The 19,772-nt window shown below is 37.8% G+C and overlaps 1 protein-coding gene across 4 annotated transcripts; it reads right to left on the reverse strand.

The window, feature by feature from the left end:
* Positions 1-411: 411 nt before the first annotated feature.
* LOC131771971 (DNA-binding protein RFX6-like) lies at positions 412-19,717 on the reverse strand. 4 transcript variants are annotated; one of them, XM_059087871.2, is made up of 19 exons: positions 17,187-17,333; positions 14,851-15,156; positions 13,718-13,796; positions 10,485-10,608; positions 9,710-9,771; positions 9,524-9,601; positions 7,581-7,608; positions 6,809-6,919; positions 6,004-6,081; positions 5,512-5,625; positions 4,955-5,004; positions 4,760-4,860; positions 4,588-4,646; positions 4,028-4,169; positions 3,814-3,908; positions 3,450-3,567; positions 2,873-2,992; positions 2,055-2,695; positions 412-1,706 (listed from the first exon to the last, which is right to left on the reverse strand). In XM_059087871.2, the coding sequence occupies exons 2-19, from the start codon at positions 15,020-15,022 to the stop codon at positions 1,308-1,310; spliced, it is 2,571 nt and encodes an 856-aa protein (XP_058943854.2). In that variant the 5' UTR covers positions 15,023-15,156; positions 17,187-17,333; the 3' UTR covers positions 412-1,307. The 4 variants fall into 4 exon arrangements, with proteins under 4 accessions (XP_058943854.2, XP_058943857.2, XP_058943856.2 ...); XM_059087874.2 differs by lacking the exons at positions 14,851-15,156; positions 17,187-17,333 and adding an exon at positions 19,485-19,717; XM_059087873.2 differs by lacking the exon at positions 14,851-15,156 and having other exon boundaries at positions 17,187-17,226.
* Positions 19,718-19,772: the final 55 nt, after the last annotated feature.

Consider the following 19,772-nt stretch of genomic DNA (forward strand, 5'->3'; position numbering starts at 1 on the left):
TCCATTTATCGCGCTTTGCAGCATTCAAGAATTGGTAACTTAACCCGAAAATTCAGCCTTAGCGACACTATGATTATCAGCTGAGTGTGGGCGGGTAAAAGTTTATAGACGGGGTTTTCACCTTAAAATTTTGGTGTTGGCACGAGTAACCTTCCTCGTTTCCACTGATAACCAAATCTTGGGAGCCGTGCGTCGCCAACCGTCAAACGCGAAAACCCGCAAAAGGAAGTCAAAGAACGTTGCCACGGGAAACAGAACCAGTTGCCTGTGACGACAACACCATTTTAATGTCAACACGTAATTGCCATACTACCGTCGCCTTCGCATATAGAGGTTGGGAGGCGTTAGGAGAACTTACACCATGTCATAACGCTGATGATCACGTTCCTATGAAGAAAGTCCGTACACATCTTCTAACAAATAAAAGTCTCAATTTTATTAACAATATATTCCTTGAACTTTTCGTCTACAAAAGAACATGTAATACAACTAAAGTCGGAGTAGGAACAAGTGTTTAAAATACAAAAATACAGCCATATAAAATATGAAATATACACAAAAATAAGCTACGGTATAAAAATATGTCGCTTCATGATATTTCCTATTTTACAAAATGTGTTTCATTGAAATTTCTAATTCTTATCAATCATTTTCATTCGTTCATCTCAGAATTATTTTCATTCTTATTTTCAAATATGTGATATATCATTTAACCACTAAAATCAAAATTTAAAATCATGATCTAATTTCCTATCTAACTTGTTAGCATACGTAGTGATAACAAAACAATTATATGACAGGGATAAACGAAACCTAAACGAATGATTGAAATACAATTAAGCCGATAATTTTGCAAATTTTTGGTGAATATTTTAGAGATTCTGAACACGACTCTCTATTACGTTTGAATCATAATTTATCATCAGTGAATTTTTGACAGGTTATAGATAATTGAGAGTAAATCTGAACGAGCTCGACAACTGTAGTTGCCGATGAGAACTTCATGACGTGCTGTTCTCCAAAATATGCTGAACGTTTTTTCTAAAATTATTACAGGGAAAGTTGAGAAGTTTTGAGTGATCTCCTTGGGTCCGTTTATCCAAAAAATGCTGTTTCAAAATGACCAAGATTAGTTTTTTCAGGGAATTTCCAGCGCGAAAAAAGTTAATCAAATAAAATTGTTGGAATTTACTCTCGAAATTGCCATGTTCAAGCCGTAAGTGATAAGAAGATCGCGCAAAATATCCTCTGGATTTGTTTCTGTACATTTTTTCGAAGAAAAAAGTTTTTCAGTTTCTTTGTGATATCTAAATGGCTGCTTCTGTAAGAAGTGAATTGATAGAAGGAAGTATTCCTGGTTCATCAACACAATCCATCTTTTCCAACTCACAGTCGCCGTTAAATAGCTTGTGGACTGTCATGTTGATGTATTCCTCATTTTCGTCCGTGTGTTCCCCGACCCCGACTCCCTCATCCAACATTCCTGGCGCTTCAGAGTAAACCATACTGCAGGCCATCAAAGGAACTTCTGCGCTTGTGCTCACGTGCTCCACGTGATTGCGTGATGCGTGTTGCGTGACTGGCATATAGTAGCCTTGCATTACTTGTGGATAAGGTACGTTTGCGTGATTCATCATCGCGTGATATGGCGAGGGACCTGAATGACCAGTACCATTTTCAACGTACTGTTGACTGTGATCATAGCCCTAGAATGGGAAAAAAGGGAATAGGTTACGAGCTCATTGAAATCCAAAACGCGAGTTACTTGTTTTTCTAAACTCTGATCTAGCAAGGATAAATACTGTATATAATATGCATTTCTTTGGTTAAAAAACCTACAATAACAATAACGATCTAACACAGGATTTCAAATTCTAGTGTATTTATTATCAAAACTCTTACCAGCCCAAATGAATAACAGTGATGCGGCATAGAATTGATAGAGTATAATTCAACGGCTTACACTAAGCTAAACTAAGGAAAAATCTTAATGACCACTCGCTCATATTTGTCTGAAGAGAGTGATTGTACTATTTCACTCGCCCTTAACTTACATTAGCCATGTAACAATTCTCGTTAGTCGCCGGAGCCTGGTACCGATTTGGCGCCACGAATCCACCAAGCCCGCAGTTATTGAAGTGCTGCGCAACCAGGCTGTCAATCGCCTCAGATGAAGGGTTTACATCGCCGTGTATGGCATATCCCCAAGGCTGCTTTTTCTCGCCTAAGGCTGTGTACGTCACTTGTGAGAAGTTGCTGTTCCCTAGAGCGTTTCTGGGTAATCCTGTCGAAACCGCTGGTGACACAGGTGGCGTGAGCACAGGCGCTTGAGGCATTCCATTGTGACCAGGAAAGTAATTCTCCTTAGGAGACGGCATAATGAAGGCGGTCGACTCCAGCGGTGTGGGCGGGAAACCATTCATCGCAGGCGACATCGGTTCACTCATCATAGAGCATGCGCTCAGGCGATGAGAGGACAGTTTCTTGGGCCTTGGTTTCACGCCATTTAGGTGATCACGTGACTTCGTCCGCTTGTTGCGATTGGACGGACGACAAGTGTATTCAGGTTCTTCGACTTCAATCTTAGGAGGCAGTTTGCCTCCGTTGAGTACAACGCTATCGGGAACTGTGAACTTTGTTTTTGTCACAACGGTTTGTACTCGAAGCGGAGATTTTTCTTTGTCGACTCCCTCACCTGAAGAAGAGAAATAAAAGAAAAGAGTGATAAACTTAGAACTTTACGGATAAAGCTTCAAGACCATCTTCTCTCCCCGGTACTGAGATGTAAAATATAAAACCAAGAGCCCGGTATGGCGACTTTTCATTTTCATTTAGCTAGACATTATCCGTAATAGTAGGGATAACCGCTCACCCATTTTGAGATGCCTGTCCAACATTTCTTGTAGCTTCTCCTCCGTTTCGTTGTAGAATTTTGTTTCAATAACGAGCAGCATATACTCATCAAGAAGCATTCTGATGAGGTGAAATGAACCTTAAAATAATTAAGAAATTTTTAGTAAAACAAAGCATCGAGAAGCGCATTACGGCATGAGTGAAATAAAGAAATAAAAGTGTGTTGGTGTGCAAAAATTCTGAGCACGGAGCCAATAAAGAATTTTTATATGAAGAGCAAATAGCAAAAACTGAGTGCCTTGGTTGTCTGTTCAAACGATTTCCTGAGTTGGTTTTCTTTTAGAAGTAAAGTTAAAATAAAGACGGCTTATATGGTTTGCTTTTGCAGTGAAAGCTATTTTCAATCTTTTTGGTGACTTTGGACCCGACTAACGAGAGCTACAGGCCTTTCACGCAACAAAAACGCAAAGGTTAAGCTAATAATGTGACACAGCTTCGGATAAAGGTTAAAGCTTCTTATTTCACAGGGGATAATCGATAACTTGAGCGGATAACCTCGCCCATACGTAAAGATTTTCTAAGTTTAGCGTACTAACCGAAGTGCGTCGAGGCGTTCAGCGTAAGATTGTGCATCAGCCTCGCTCCCAAGAATGACCATCTTAAAAGAAACTCCTGGGCTCGGCTTTTGAAGTCGTCACTAGTGCCTTCGCAGGGCTGCAATAGTATGCAACGTGGATTATCATTAAGAATTAAAAACAAACAAGAGAACAAATGCTTTTTGAAATAATACTATATCAGATTTTTGTTAAATTTACAGCCCTCAATTAAATTATCTAGCCAATCCTTCTGACCTCTGAAAGAGCAGATAGTTTATTTGCGCAGTTTCCGACTTTGCGTGCTGATCACATGCTCATTTCATGTGCATCAAGTGCACATCATGAACGCATGGTGATAACGTACCCTAATAATCTTTGTCTCGACCAGTCTATCTAGCCATTCCACGTAAGATTCCAAAGGAGCTTGTTCCCGCAGCAGTTCCACGAAATCTTGGAGAACTAAAAAGGTCAATGCAAGGCAACAAAAAGAAAAATTAAAATACCAAACGCCTCAATTTCGTGAAAAATGCTTCTGGAGACGATGAAACTGGAGTAGAAAGGTTTCATTTGTTACTTACATTCATTATCAAACCCATCCTCGCATTCCTTCTCAGTCTTTGTGTGAACAGTTTGTCTTGCACTGTTTCCATTGTCTAGCTTCTCAACGTCTTTAACCATGTGATCGACAACCTCTTGATTTGCTAAAACGGGTCGTGCGGTCTGGAAAATAAACACAATGCAAATTATACCTGCCTCGTGATTCAGACTGCTTCATTATGCTGGGACCTTAACGACATGGTCGGTAGAGTCTCTCTTCTGACTGCTAAAAGTTACGTTGTAAATCAGTTCGGAGAATTTGGTATCATATTAAGATAAGACCCTGCCGCTTTTAACTATGTCTATTCTCGTCAGCTGTTCGCTGGATGATGTATCGAAATTGTAAGGAGAAATTATACATACAATTTCTCTCAGAGCTAATTATATCTCAAGGTTAACTTGTATCCTTTGAGACCTTTTTTCCGTTATTGCAATTGGCGTTAAGTATCCTTGATAAAGATTTCCAAGAGTTCAAAAGAGTTCAAGACATAATCTTGCCTAGAGCTACTTTAGGTTCTCTCTGCTGGCTCGGTTTTCTTACCTGCGCAAGATGCAGGAAAGATGTCTGTCTTCTCAGTGACTGAACAAAACGTCTCACAGCTAAATATAAAACAGAATAAAAGATGAAATAAGAAGGTTACTCTAGAGAGAAATAAGGAATAATATGTCAGAAATAAACGTTAAATAAATTTCCGGTCACAATGTTATCAAACCTTGAATTTTTCCCATTTTAAGATAATCCGGTAGCTCAACTGTAGCAGCTATTACCCAGGACTCCAAATGTCTCGCGAAGGTCCTGATATCAGCAAGGAGACTGAAATGAGAGATAAAAAAATTAAACAATGTTTAATTTGCAATTCAAGCATAAGATTATAGTTCATCCGAAAAAGGCATAAATGTCAGTTTACCCTTCTGGCACGTCTTGCATTGTAGATGGAACCAAAACATCCATGAGAACCTGACAAGAAACGGAATTAAAAAATAGATTATTTTGACGTCAATGAAGATAGTAAACTTTAAGCCTCGTGATTTTCAAGTGAATGATAATGTTTTTTAGTGAATGCACGGGTATACTCGGATAATAAAAACTACGAGTTCTCCCATTCATAGGAGCCAAACCTAAGACCTTCCGGACGCTCTACCAATGAGCTGTAGAAGGCTACAGTGTAACTATGTCCATAGTGACAAACTTCCCTTGTACAGCTAGCATAGGAATATCGATCTGTAGTGCTTCCACGCAAAGTTGACTATTTCACTGACAACATTCCTAAAGAAAGGCCTAAAAAGCCTTTGAATGTAATTTTTAAATAATAGAATCATGATCGAGGAAGTAAAAAATCTGACTGAGTTATATTAATCATTGCATATTTCTTGAGATGAAAGCTGATAAAAGAAAAACGCAAAACTGAAATCTATTCTTCTGGATGAACAGACACTAGATTTATAGAATCGTTTATTTGAGTACCTTGTATAAAATTGAGTCACAAACACAAATGACATCAGCAACGACCTCTGTGTTCATCAGTGGCAGAAGGTGATCGGGCATTCCTTGCCAAAAATGGAGAAGAAAATTTTTTATCTGAAATGAGACGCAGAAAGCATGTCATCTTGTTTAGTCAGGTTGGACTGTGCACAGCTAACTTTAAAAACGCCTGGCAAATTCACTAAGGATAGACGCACAAACCCCTGGGAGTTAAGTGCACGAAAAGTAGCGCCTCACTCTTAGAGTTCCGCGCGACGCGCTTACATCATTTTTTTTTTTTCGACGATTTTTCTTAACTCGCGCGACGATCTTAGTCGAAAAGAAGGAACTGCTCGTAGTTTATCTTTAGGGTGACTACTTATTTCATTACAATGAGGATTTTTTTAAGGACAGTGAGATTACTAAGGCACCAATGGTATGGGACAACCTGTATCACAAATCATTCTATGAACCTCGCCAGTTGTATCAGCTTACCTCATCAAAATTTGCATTAATTGCAGTGTCCAGTATACATTGACAGTGAGTCTTGTACATAACTACGAACGTTTCAACCTGAAACATGTTAAAAGTCGTATGTACAGTTTTAATACCAAAATTAAAATATTGTCGAAGTTTCATTTCGATTTTAACCTCCCTAAATACAACAATTATTCAACGAGTAATTCCTCTCCTAATAATTTCAAAAGAATATTTAGTAAATAGGTGATCAGAATGGAAAAAAAAATCTTATCAACGGGTGGTGCTTCCTTGAAGAAACACCAAATGCTTTAGAATGATCCAAGAGGAAATATGTGATAGCTGGAAGGGATAATTTCGCATTTTGTCATGGTAGTCGCCAGGGAATCTCTGTTAGCATATCTATAGCTGCTGAAATGGTGTATTATAAATTTGTATAAAGAAAAAGAGAACATGGTTTCTACCTGGCTGTACAAGCCGCGCACTTGACATCTTTTCTCTTGCATTTTTAAAAACATATCAACTAGAGATTTTAACCCTTTACTCCCTAAGAGCGACTCGAATCTAATTTCTTCCTACAATATCAACCCTGAGTCACATATTCAGGTCATGAGAATAAAGGAAATGATCACCAGCTAAAGAAGCTCTTGATTGTTAAACAAACTCTCCTTGTTGGCAACTTAGGAAACGTGTGGAGAACAGTATGGAGAATATGCATACTGATGTTAGGGTGGAAAGGGATAATGTAACGTGACCACACAATACTCAGAGGCAGGAAAATTCAAATAGATAATTGATGTTTCCTGTTGTAAAAACTCATTACCTTTTCTAATGATATTTTCTCCGGTAACTCCAGTAGCCTTGGATTTGGGAAATCTGGTAACAGTGTTCCAGTTTTGGAGCTGAGTGAGTATTTTCGAACTGAAAATGAGCCCTGCAAACAAGAAAGTAACTTAATAATGACTGTAAATATATGAAAATCAGATATGTGCACTGCGGTTGAAGAAACGAATATAGAAGTGATCCTTGCAGTTATGAACACTACTGAACTAGTAGCTGAAATAAAGCCTGAAAACAATTCAGGGCCGTACGGGATTTGAACCCATGACCTCTGCGATACCGGTGCAGCGCTCTACCAACTGAGCTATATTCGTTTCTTCAACCACAATGCACATATATGCTTTCATATATTTACAATGATTATTCACCACTTGGGGGGTTTATTTGGAACCAACATAATGACCAGCTCCCAGTTGGCTTGTTAGCTCAATTGGTAGAACGCTGCAGCGGTATCGCAGAGGTCATGGGTTTAAATCCCGTACGGGCCTGAATTTTATCAGGTCTCATTTCAACTACTAGTTCATTAGTGTTCATAACTGCGAGGATCGCTTCTATATTCGAATAAAATTTTTTGTTTATTAGTATCATGCATGAGGTGTGCGTTAACGAAAAGAAAAAATATTTAGGTAAAGATATTAGAACATTGGTAAATAGTGTGTGGGCAAAAATAATTAAATCTCGCACTGAGGAAAATTGCTCATTTAAGTAAATCTTAGCAATAACATATCACGTTTTTGGTCATGAACAGTCTTTACCTCATTCTTGACTTTTGACCCAGAAAATCTGTTTGAAATGGAAAGATTGATGAAGATATTAGATTAAACTGAAATTTTAGAGAGGCGGACGGTTAGATATATACCGTCGTGAATCACTTTTTCAAATAACTTCGGTCACCATGCATCAGTGAATAGTTTGAAGCCGGGGGTATATAAGTGTAATTTTGACTATCCCTGCATTTCCTTGAGAAGCAAAATTTTACTTGGGTATCCTGTGAAATCGAAACGTTGCGAAACCTACACATCCTGTTTTGTATGTGGGTCAGTGGTGCTATCAGCGGTGGCTGTTAAACGCTTTCAATCATCAGATTTTAGTAGTGATTCTCCTTTCCATTTGCCATATGTATTAACTAGTGTTAAATCTGAGAATATAGTGGTAAATCAGATAATATACCCCTGTTGAAATTCTTCTTTAATATCATCGAAAATCTGTGTACCATTGTGTTGGTATTGTAAAGAGAAATTACATCTTGGTTACTCTTGGCAATGAAAGGACAAACAGAATCGCACGAAAACAAGCCTGTGAGTGCTAGCGGCCTGTGTCAGGCTTACATTCGGAGAAGGCAGGACAAAAAATAGCGAGAGTTTGGGAACAAAAACTCTTTCCGTTGCCGTTCCCCTGACAACCGTTCAGCCTCGTTCGCCCTTTAGTTTGCATGTCTCTTCTGATCGCGGGCGCGGAATGAACTTAAGCCGTGCTTTTACACATTTCAGTTGTTAAGTCTAGAATTTCTTTGTTGTAATTTGAGGTAGAATAAGTCTTCCAAATTGACTCGCCGTTCAGTCGCTCCTATTCCTATGTTTAGCCCAATTACAAAGGAAACATTGGGAGAAAAACACCCCTTTTAATGTAAAAGACAATTAATTCAGCAGTATGCAAACAGACCACACACCAAGAATACCTCTCTTAAAATACTCAAAAGTCTGGTTTAAATGGAACTTTGAAAAAACAAAATCATTCAGATAGAAAAAAAATCGAAGTGGCGTTTAAGTTTGCGAGTGAATCATGGAAATCAAAAACAGCTGGGGCGTTTTATTGAAGAGTTAAAAAAGCTTTATATTCATAAACGTTAGCCGGGCTTGACCTCTCGGCTTAAGAAAGATTATGGGCTGTAAAGTATTTCGATCTCAGCTGGTTACCATTTAAGAACACTCCTACGCACGGAGTTGTCAACTCTTTTATATACAAAAATATTTATAGTAGGGGCTTCAATAACGTTTTCAGTCCACAAGCGGTTGCCGATGGTGAGATGGGCTGGGCGGCTGTGCCGTAAGTCGAAACCAAACACACGAAGTTACTCGCCAGCGGAACAGACGGCGGTGCGAGGTCCTACAGGCGGCGGCAAACCGCCAATAACCGGTTTAAATGGAAACCCCTGAGAGAGTCTTAGTCATGTACATCTTTGCTTTTATGTTCTTTGGGAGTAACATATTTTTCTATTCTTAGGCGATTCATTTTGGTGTCCCTCCGGAGCTCAATTAATGCTGTATTGTTCGTTAAAGTAACTGACTTTGTGTATAGCCTCCTTAATTTAAAAGGTGTCAAATGATTAAGTGACCTTGAAATAAATGGAAAAACTTAATTTCTAGATGTGTACTTAATTTAAGATGGAGGAAAGACCTCAACATCACATATGTCTGCAAACGGAGAAAATTGCATTGTAAGACCGCAGATTTACGCTATTTTTTGCCACGTAATTTTTCTACTGTGTTTAAAGTTTACACTTCTTTACATTACAAACTTCCGTTTTTCATCCCCGACGAGTTTTGAATAAGAAAGAACCGGCATTTCTATTGTCTTTTCAATAAACAAACCCCATTATTCTACAGAAACCCATTTAATTACACAGCTCAAAATAAGCAGCGAGATGTCGCTTGGTATACCATGACAAGAAGTCAATACGGAGAATTATTTCCCTCACCTCGTTAAACCTTTGCCTGAGTATACCGAGTGATAATAAGCAGAGGATTCCTTGATACCTATTCCGTAGTAGTGATATCTGAGAGAGATGGCAAGAGATTATTGTTAAGTGCTCGTATAAATAAACGAAATCTTGGAAACGATTAGCGATTCAAAAAACAAATTGGTTCAGTCAATGCCATCGTACTTTGAATGACCGCGGGTTCCCAGCCTTCTTGTGGTTAGTTGAGGAAACTTCAGTCGTATCGTCTGAAAATAAAAACAAAATAGCTTAAGATTTCTAGCCTGTATTACCTGCTGTCAAAAAGTTCGAGATTTTAAACCCAGAAAATCATAAAAATCTCTAGAGAAGACATACACTCTGAATTGTCTTCTTATGGCACAGTCAATTTTGTTCCGGAATAGATTTTCCTTTATTTGGAACATTTATCGAGAAACTAACTCAAACCCACCAAAGAGAATTTGATAATTACTCTGTCATCAGAAAGGTATCTTCTTTTGCTAAGCATTGTCTTCTTGTATGACTTAAATAAATTATTCAAAACAATTTCAGTTCAAAATAAACAAGGATTACAAAAACACATCTTCGACCATCATGTTTAGGAATACAACCAGCAGCGAAAAACTTAGCGCAAAAAAATGTCCAAAGTTTATCGCTTCAGGTTGATACAGCGAGTCGTACGAAAACTTTTCTCTCGTATAAATTTCAGAGTTTTAAGCTTAAATAAAAAGGAATCAATTTCATCATCACTTCTTGTCCTTTGCATACAACCAGTGAAGAACGTCGGGAAAAGTCGCGCGACTGGCAACATGGTTATTTTCATTCGCTGGACGTGATTGGCCGAGCTTACAGGTAGTGTGCATGTCTATGATTGGATGAGAGAGATACGCTGTTTCTTTGCTGAGTGTAGTATACCAGTCAAATGCGCTTTTGCCAAAAAAAAAATATCGAATAAAATTACCTTTCCAAACGTTGCAGCACATGCTGCATCGACACTATGCCTTCGACAGAAGTCCAGATAATGAGCGTACAGAATACAGCGTGGAAGGCAGACACCTTCACACATTACATAGTTTTCTTCAAGCCTGTAAAAACAGTAGAAATATATAACATTTATGGTCAAAATGTATATATCTTTGCAATATACCCATGCTTAACTGCAACAAAAAAAAAAGTGCTCTTTTCGAAGCAGTGACATTTGCTTTGTAAGGGGGACCAGAGAGTAATTCATTTATGTGTCATTCATTCAATCAAAGGGCGTAAAAGATACACTCAGTTCAGATTTCGTTTTCACAATTCTCTAGGCAGTCACTGAGAAAAGTTTTAACTCCGTAAACATTGAAAAAGTGCGTCTGAATTGGTTCACAACCAATAGAAAGCAAACTGCTCAGGTGATATATGTTGGATAAGCTTGCTGGAAATTAGTGAAAAACTGCTTAGTAATTCGTGTAAACGTTCAAAGAGACTACAGAACTTTAGAAACATCTTTGCGTGACGAATACCACACCCATTGATGTATGCGGGAGACGACCAGACTTCACACAATGTTTTTTTTATCAAAGACTCGGTTTTCTCGGAAAGAGGAATTAGCTATATCAGCTTTTGAAGGTTTTTGAAGAGTTTGCCGAGAACATTTTCATTTCCCAAGCTCTTTATTTCAGAATAATTCAAGTCCACCCATTTATTTCCTCGGTGACTCATTGTTTACGTTTAACTCAATATTTTGGTTGGCATTAGCACCGAGCAAGGCCGCATTCTTTCAATCTTTTATTCGAACAACAAACACTGAAGACGTCAAATGTCTCTGTCATTATTTATTTACAAGATGGAATCCAATCGACCTTTACACCAAAGTATTTTGGTGGAAAATTCTCCGTAGAAAATTCTCGATAGAAGAGTAATAGATAACATGTTAAGATTAATCTCTTGTTTTGAATATCCGTAATAAGATGAACGCGAGACAAAGGCATAATTCCTTGACTTTTGACCAAACAAAAGAATAGTTTTAAGTATCAAGGTTACTCTAAACCATCTAAAATAATACTAAATATAAGTATGTTTCTGACCTTTAATAAGAAATAATGTAATCTCGTATTAAAGCCATTATTTGATGTGAGGAGAATTTTCGAGTCTGTTAGTGCAATAACTCTTACTTCCTAAGGGGAAAAAATGAGCCTCGCATCCTTTTTTAGGCAATCTTTTTCTTCTCTTTTCAGAAACTTAAAACGTCATAAAACTAACTGCAATCCACTAGTAAATTTCCACATTTTTCTCCAAGAAACTTTCCTAACCCGATTGTGGTAGAAATAAAAAAATCGTGCCTCCGGTGAAATATTTTTCGAGCACCCCTGTCATGTGCTCAAAACGGAAAGACACATCTGTTTTGTGATCACGTATGGTTTCCTAATTTGTGGCCGAATCTCCATTCTTTCCGTGACGTTATTTTATTTCCAAACGTCTAAGTTTTAAGAACATCATGACAATTTACATTTGAAGTGTTCGAATTAAAACCCGCTGGCCTCCAAGGGTTCGAGAATTTGTTTTCCGGTCTTTTGTGATCACGACGCTTTCAACAAATTAATTGAATCGAGTTCAACCGCAAGATTTTAACGCATAGCACGTCAGCTTAAAGAGGGAAGGAATTTCTTTCCCGTCGTAAACAAACTGTCTATCCGATAAGTTACCTTGCCCTTGGAACGAAAGTGTCACGTACATAGCAGAATTTGAAAATGCTGTAACTGTTTCACTTAAAATCAACAGGTGGTAACTTGTAAATTGCTCCTGTCATCAGACACTTTCGCTAAACTAAAATCTTCCTTGATTAATTTTCCTACAACGACAGCTTGTATACCATATAAAAAATAAGTCAGAAAATTCAGAAAATATTCTGGAATGAAATGAATGTACTTCCCTCGAAATGGTAAAAAAAATTGTGTACAAAATTTTGCTGCAAGGTCTACAACTCCCAACTCAAAAATCCATTAAAAAACATTTAGAAACATGAGCTCCCTAATTGTATTTTCTTTAACAGAAATTTACTAAAAGCATTTTACCAAAGCAAGTGTCTCTTTTGTTGATAAAGCCTTAAGAAATTCCGGATGGCACAATTCTGTAAAATAATCCACGTATTTCTGGCTGGGTGACATGGGTTAATATCTAGTCCAAGACTAGTGTGCGTCAAAGCTTTTGTGTACCATAATGAACGTCAATCGATGAAAGGTTTAGGCGCACTGTAAAAGACTTGTTTACTTACAGACTTACAAGCTGTTAACCGAAAAGAAATATTCATTTATTTTACGCCTGACAGAGTTGACTTAAGCTGACAGCTACGAACCTCAAGTTTGCTGAAAACACCAAAATAGAACTCTCAAGAGTATCAATGATATCAACACAGTTAATTAACAGCTGAGAGATACTCCTTGTCTAAATAAGTTCAAAAGATTTTGCTGACGGGGTTTCTAAAGAGAACGGCATATTAAATTGAAAAAAAATATTCTGTGCAGTAACTGGTGTTGTTTGCAGTTCACGCTGCTACTCCAACTAAATTACTAGTAATGTGGTTTTTCAATTTTTGTCTTCCGCCGAATTTCCGGACGTAGTTAAACACGTGTGAAGATTCACAAGATTTTGTAGAAACCACATCTAGCAAATTAGTGCCGATATTAAGGCAGTACGCACAAATCGCTACAGAAAATTTTTTAAAATATGAAATCAGTGTTGTGGAAACAAATTGATCTGTGACATGCAAATAGGATGAAAAGACTGTGTTTACAGTAAATACTACACAGTAAAAATGTGAATTTATTTAAAGCATGACATAACTTCTATTAACCTACTAAAACCTTGTTAATAATAGTAACTGGATCTACAGAGCGATTTTGATGATACAGTTGCTTTTCGTTTAAAGTTATTTTTGGATTTTTTTCTTAACGAAAAAATGTTAGTTTCTGTCGTCCTAGTTGGTAAGATGTGCAAATTTGTTTTGAAGTGCTTTGCGGTTTTCACTCAAAATTTTTTGCACCTAGATCCCTTAAAAGAAAGCGTTGCCGTTTGAAAGAAAGCAGAGCCGAACTAATTGTTAATAACTGAAAGAATTAAGAAGTGTTAGAAGTGTGAATTGGAATCTTCAGCGGTACTTGAAACGGTGACACCTTTACAGGAAACCATAGTCTTACAACAAAGATTAAACCTTACCAAAGCAATGTTTCCGTTAGTTGTTCTTTCTTCGTTTTCGGAACTCTTGCCTTGCTATCTTTCATTATCAACTCGGTGTCTGTAAAAAAAGAAAAACTGAGCTGACAATGGGACAGGAAACCAACAAATTTGTTTCTATCAACACGCTTGTAATCTTACGAACGTTTGTTTGTCAGCGCAGACCTTCTGGAAATGAGCGCTAGCCACTGAAAATATGCCTCAATTTTTAATCCGATATTTACGTGAGTGATGGTAGACTTATAGCTGATTCATGGCCACGAAATAGCCTCATAAGCAGCTTCAATATTAAGTCGAGACAATGCCAAGTCATTTGTCGTGAAGCCCTTCAATTCAGTGACAGTTAATCCGCAGCACTCAAGTTCAAATAGCGTTCTGAAGTTCATACACATGAGACGTTTTCATTTTTACGCGCCGTGCTCTATACCATGATTTCTTAATATCACTTTTTTTCGAACGTTTGCGCATTTTCTTCGCTTGCCTGAGCCGAAACTGTTGCAATAAAACCAGGCGGGAACGTTTTCAAAACATTACAGTGCGACTTGCGTAAAAGCGCAGTCAGGCAAGCAACTCGTTCACTCACAACATTTCGTGCGAGGGAATTTCAATCAGCAAAATCTAACTCTCTGAAGGGTAATTATATAGACAATGGCATGGATTAATTTTGATTCTAAAAGCTCTTATGGAGCGTAAAACTTTTAAATATCTAATGGCGGTCATTCAGCCATGGTAGCTTATGGGGCTTACACCGTATGTTTCTAACAAGCTTTCAAGAATATATTCACTCTGAATGGAACACAACGTGTGTTGCCTTCGGCAAAATAGTGACGTAATGCTACAGAAGCTTGACTGTATTTCTTTACGTCAGCAAAAATAGAAAATTATCTTTGATTGCTTCTTTATAAAATGAATTGTTCCACTTTGAAAAAGTGTAACGGCTATCTCGTAAGCTGGTAGATGCATACGGAAATATTGCTAGAAAAAAACGTACCTATTTGTTATGACCGACGGTTGACATCACCTTTGTTCCATGCTATTGAGGTTTATTAAGCGGACACAAAAGATAGTAATTATATATTTTTGTGGTATCAAAATACTGATGTACTTTTACATACCTTCGGTCTGTTCCTCGAATTGCCCATGTAATTTCTTGTTGTTAGGCGTTTTTTTCGTTTTAAGTTTACATCTTTTCACTCGCGAGACGAATTCTCTCTTTTCAAAATCGCTCACGCCGATTTTATTGCTTGACTGGTCAGGTACACGACTTCTGTTCCTCGTGCTGGGCATCGCGACTTTGTATTCGCTCTGATTTGTAAACTGTAAAATACGACCCGTGCGGTCAGCTATACACCTCCCGTTGAGTCAGAACGAAGAACCTGGTACTCGCAAAAGAAGAACCACCGACTTTTAGATCGCTTTGTCTAGAAACACAGAGAGCATTAGTTCATGCAAAAGAAGGGTGAATGTAGATGTCTGCGGCGGATTATTTGAGCGAAAGCATCTGTAGTCATCAACTGAGGTGCATAATTAGAATGAGGTCTGCAGTCAAACACAAAAGACTTGTTATTGCCATTTGACGGTTCCTGAAATCATTCATGAATTATTAATTCGCAGCAGGCGCGAGCGAGTGAAGTTGTTACGTCATTTATTGCCTCAACCCACGCATTCGGATCTTAATTAAATAATTATCTCTGTTTCTTTCTCTCGTGCCAGTCGCGACCAATCACGGCACGGCTACTAATTGAACCCTTGCCACCTTCAACAAAAGGATTTTTGGTCACCATAGCAACTGCCGCCGAAACAAAGAAACTCGAAAAGCTTTACGCTTTAAGTTTGATCTGACTGTCAACAAAAGTTATGGCGTTTGAATGTTGCCCTTTGTGTAACCATCGGCTTTGCTCAGAAAGCGATTGTGCAACGGATTTCTTGTATTGTACCCATGTGGCTAACAAATAATTCAAGTGTATAATTAAAACGAGCGTTTTCTTCTATCGTTTGTAGAAAGTGTTTCGAGAAGACATTAGAACAGCCAGACTTACAAAGCAATTCGCTAGAAAATCTGTCATTGTTGTAATATCTATGGCCTAGAGTGCCACTTGATTCCAACATTTTATCATAATATCGTTTTAATCCATCCTAAGCCGTTTTGCACTTTCCTGCAGTTTAATTGTGATAAGGTTTGTCATTAACGAGACAATTGTGGCTTTTACTGGATCAAAAGATTTCCTCGACCACTTGTTTATAACGGGAAATTTTCGATACCACATCCCTTCTAATTGTGCGGTAAAAAATGCAGAGTGGACGAACGTGACACACGACTCAAGTACACGCGTCATTTTCCCGCCGTTTGACGCACGCGGCCGCGGATGCCATAGCGCGGATCAAACATCACTCGCTCGCGTGCATAAAATTACAAACGCCCCATACCACATACAAAGATTTTTGTTTGCTTTGCATGCAGTTTTCATCTTTTTTGGGAAGAATATTCATAATGGATGCATTTTTTCCAGTGGAAAGACTTTTGCTGCGAGTGTCAAGTACATCACGGACGAAATCTTAATGATTGTACGAATTTGGAGGTTTGCAATGCTGACTGCAAAACCACACCCATGATGACAAAACAAATTCAATTTCAAAGTAACAACTTGGCTGATTATTAAGCAGTAACATATCGACTGAAATAAGGAGAAGTTGTACTAATCAAAACGATAAAAAATAGACATGTAAGTGTAAATCACCGCTGAGCTTTTTGGTGAGAAAAGCATAATGAACTTTCTTTGCGACGAAGTCGACAATTGTTTCGCCTGAAGCGTTTTCGATTTGTTCCAGATGATTAAAATTTTTCCAATTTATTACACAGGTTGACTTATCTTCAAAAATTGAAAATTCTGTCTGTTTTTCGAGACTTAACTGAACGATAAAGAATTTGATTCAGAAACGAGCCCCAGGAATTTTTAGAAATTTTTGTTTGAAGCAAGTTCAAGGACAAAAAGAAAAATTCCAATTCAAATCTAACTGTTCTAAAACAATCAAAAAAGACTTCATACCATGCACACTTACTGACGAAAATTTATCCTAGGACGTGCTTTTTGTCACATACTTTAGTCAAACCAAATAATTTCTCATGATCTTAACTCGTACGTTTATCCACTTCAATTGACTGAGTTAAATTATGCTTATTTAAGACTGTTTCAGCCGATGTGAGTGAAACAACGGAAATTGAACCTTGAAGGTTTAAGCAAGATTTTGCGGTAATGTGATTACGAAGCTTTGAAACAATCTCCATCCGTAGTGAATGAAACCAAATCAAATCCTGAGCTTTCCTTCCAATCACTCCGTGACTATCCTTGAATATTGACTGACATGTTCAGCTTAAATTCTAACCGTGAAGAGAACACATTCGTTCAAATTAGATTTAGACTCTATTTGCTCTATCAGTTGTACTACTAACCTTTCTAGTTAGGGTTTTTCCCTCACTGATCAGCTGCGATGTAATATGGTTTCTCAAAGCTAATAAGATATCACAAGATTTTTCTTCAAATGTAAGCATGAACTTTATTGCTTACTGAACTGTGGACAGAATGGAGGCCGAACGTGACGGTATGCCAAAATTGGGATAATTTTTACGAAACAGATAAACAAACCATAGCTGAAACAAAACACAGAGTGCGACACCAACCATGACTGAAAAATCAAAAGAAAATCATTTTTTTTAAGCAGAAATATTTTCTTCCATTAACACTCTGCACGCAACTTTTGAGCTTCAGGGACAATTTCGATAAAAGCGTCCTTAAGGAGGAAAACATTATCGCGAGAAGTTTCTAGGAAAGAAAGTGATACCATTCATTCAAGAAATTCTCAAGAATGATTCTCTCTTGTCTCTAAGGTTGGAAGTTCAAAAAGGACGTGACAAAAAGTGCTGGTGCCGCCATATTTACCTCGCTTAGACCCACGCGATAGTCAGTGAAATTTTAAGTTTGCTTCACTCTTTCTCCATTCCTTTTCCTTTATCAGTAAGAAATTTCACTTCTATGTGCTGGTTCGTGCAGTTCTGTGTAACGAAAATTTTTGCCGGAATTCATTCCGCTTGGGCTACTGCAGCCTACGCGCATAATCGACAATAAAAAAAAAATGAATGACAGCAACGCGGAAACAAGAAACAAACACAGTAACGAACAGAGCAACTTTGTGAATCACGTAAAAGTCAAAAACATGAAAACGAAGAGAAGGAAAAACTGTGAGAAAGAGAAATTTCTTAACTGATCAAAATTATCATGATAGCATGGCCGAAATGATGAAGACTTTCAGTGGTTAATGATCTGTTTAAGATTTAAGTAAAACTGCAGACAAATTGATACAAGTTAATTTAGATAGGTTAAAACTGAACTTTACTAAAGACCGAGGAGAACTGAAAAATAATCTGGAAACTTGTTGAGGAATACAAATTTACGTGGAGCGGTTTTTTTTTTCTTCTATTCTTTCCGGTAGCATGAATCGAATTGCTAAAGTTAGTAGGGTAATTTAGTATTATCAACTCAGTTGATAACGTAAATTGGCCACCGTAAAGAATTTCAAAGCTTACGTTTCTTGCTTTAGCCCTTCGCCAATCGCTCTGACGAAGGGCAAACACTCGAAACGTCAGCTTTTTAACGCTTTACGGTGGCCAATTTACGTTATCAACTTAGTTGATAATGCTAAATTACCCTGTTATACTCTCCCACTGACGCAGCACCACAGTCTCTTTAGAAACTTACCCTCTTCATTGCTACAGTTAGTATCTGAATGCACTCTTCAAGACCGTTAAGGACTTTTTTCAAGGAGACATATCGTGAAACTGAATTGAGAATGAATTGTGTGAAATGATGGTAGGAAATTTAACGATCAAACGCAAGGAAATTGAAGTAATTACAGGTCTTACGTTTGATTCGTGACAACAGAGAAGGAATTCACCTTCCTAAATGGAATACGTTGAGTTGAAAATCAGTTAGGAGATTTTAACATCACATCAAGAACGCATTCTGACTTAGACGTCTGTCTTTATCTCACCTTTTTCTCAAAAAGTGGATCGATTTCGTCTGAGAAAGCTAAGTGCATTTCAGTCAGTGCTGGCTCTATTAGAATGAATCGATGTTGTGGGCACAAAAATTGTCATGCAGATAAAAGTTGATATATTTTTAGGATGAATTGAATACTTCTGGCAGCAACGACCTGAGTTATTTTTTTGCTGTGGTAAATGACGTGTCTGTTTGTTTAGAACTACAGGCAAAGGTGACACGGAGTTTAAAGAAACAAAAACATGGTGTACCCTGCATGAGACAGCACGATCTGCTCAATTGAAGTTTAGTGAAGAAATTCTTTTATTAAATAATACGATTCAGATAAACCTTGTGTCACGGGGCAAAAAAGGCGAGTTTATGACAGTTAGCTAAGTTATGCTAAGTAAGCTTTTATCAATGTTATTTTGAATGGAATCGCTCATCAGGCATTATAGGGCTCTCATTCGACTAAAAAAGCCATGAATTAATATCATCAGGATAAATCGCGTTGTTTACGGACTGAAAGAAAATCGGGCACAAAAAAATTCCAAATCGACACTTTCATACCTCGACGTTATCACCTTGTTCTCTCGCATTGCCGAATACGTTCATAATGTGATACCGTGTCGGTTGAGAATCAGAACGTATGTTATTTGGAAAACAACTCATTTATAAATTTCAACTGACAAAAATGATGTTCTAAATGAACTCACCTTTCGCAAATTTCTGTCTGTAAACAATTTTAATTCAGCTTCCGAAATCAGTATTTTCCCACGACTGTTGCCATTGCGGTGAGGACGAGGTGAAGACAACCTTTACGGGTTAGAAAAACATTTACTGCACTGGAGATTCACAATGCTCTGGCAGGTGAGAGTTTTGTAAACTGTTATTCTGTTTACTGAGAAAGAAAACTTTCTTTCGCCTTTTAAAACAGGTGGTCTTAAAGAAGCACGGCCGGAGAGCAATAGGTCTGAAAATTTATAGCAGAGCGCACGTGATGT

This window comes from Pocillopora verrucosa, chromosome 3, assembly GCF_036669915.1.
Source record: "Pocillopora verrucosa isolate sample1 chromosome 3, ASM3666991v2, whole genome shotgun sequence".
Taxonomy (NCBI): domain Eukaryota; kingdom Metazoa; phylum Cnidaria; class Anthozoa; order Scleractinia; family Pocilloporidae; genus Pocillopora; species Pocillopora verrucosa.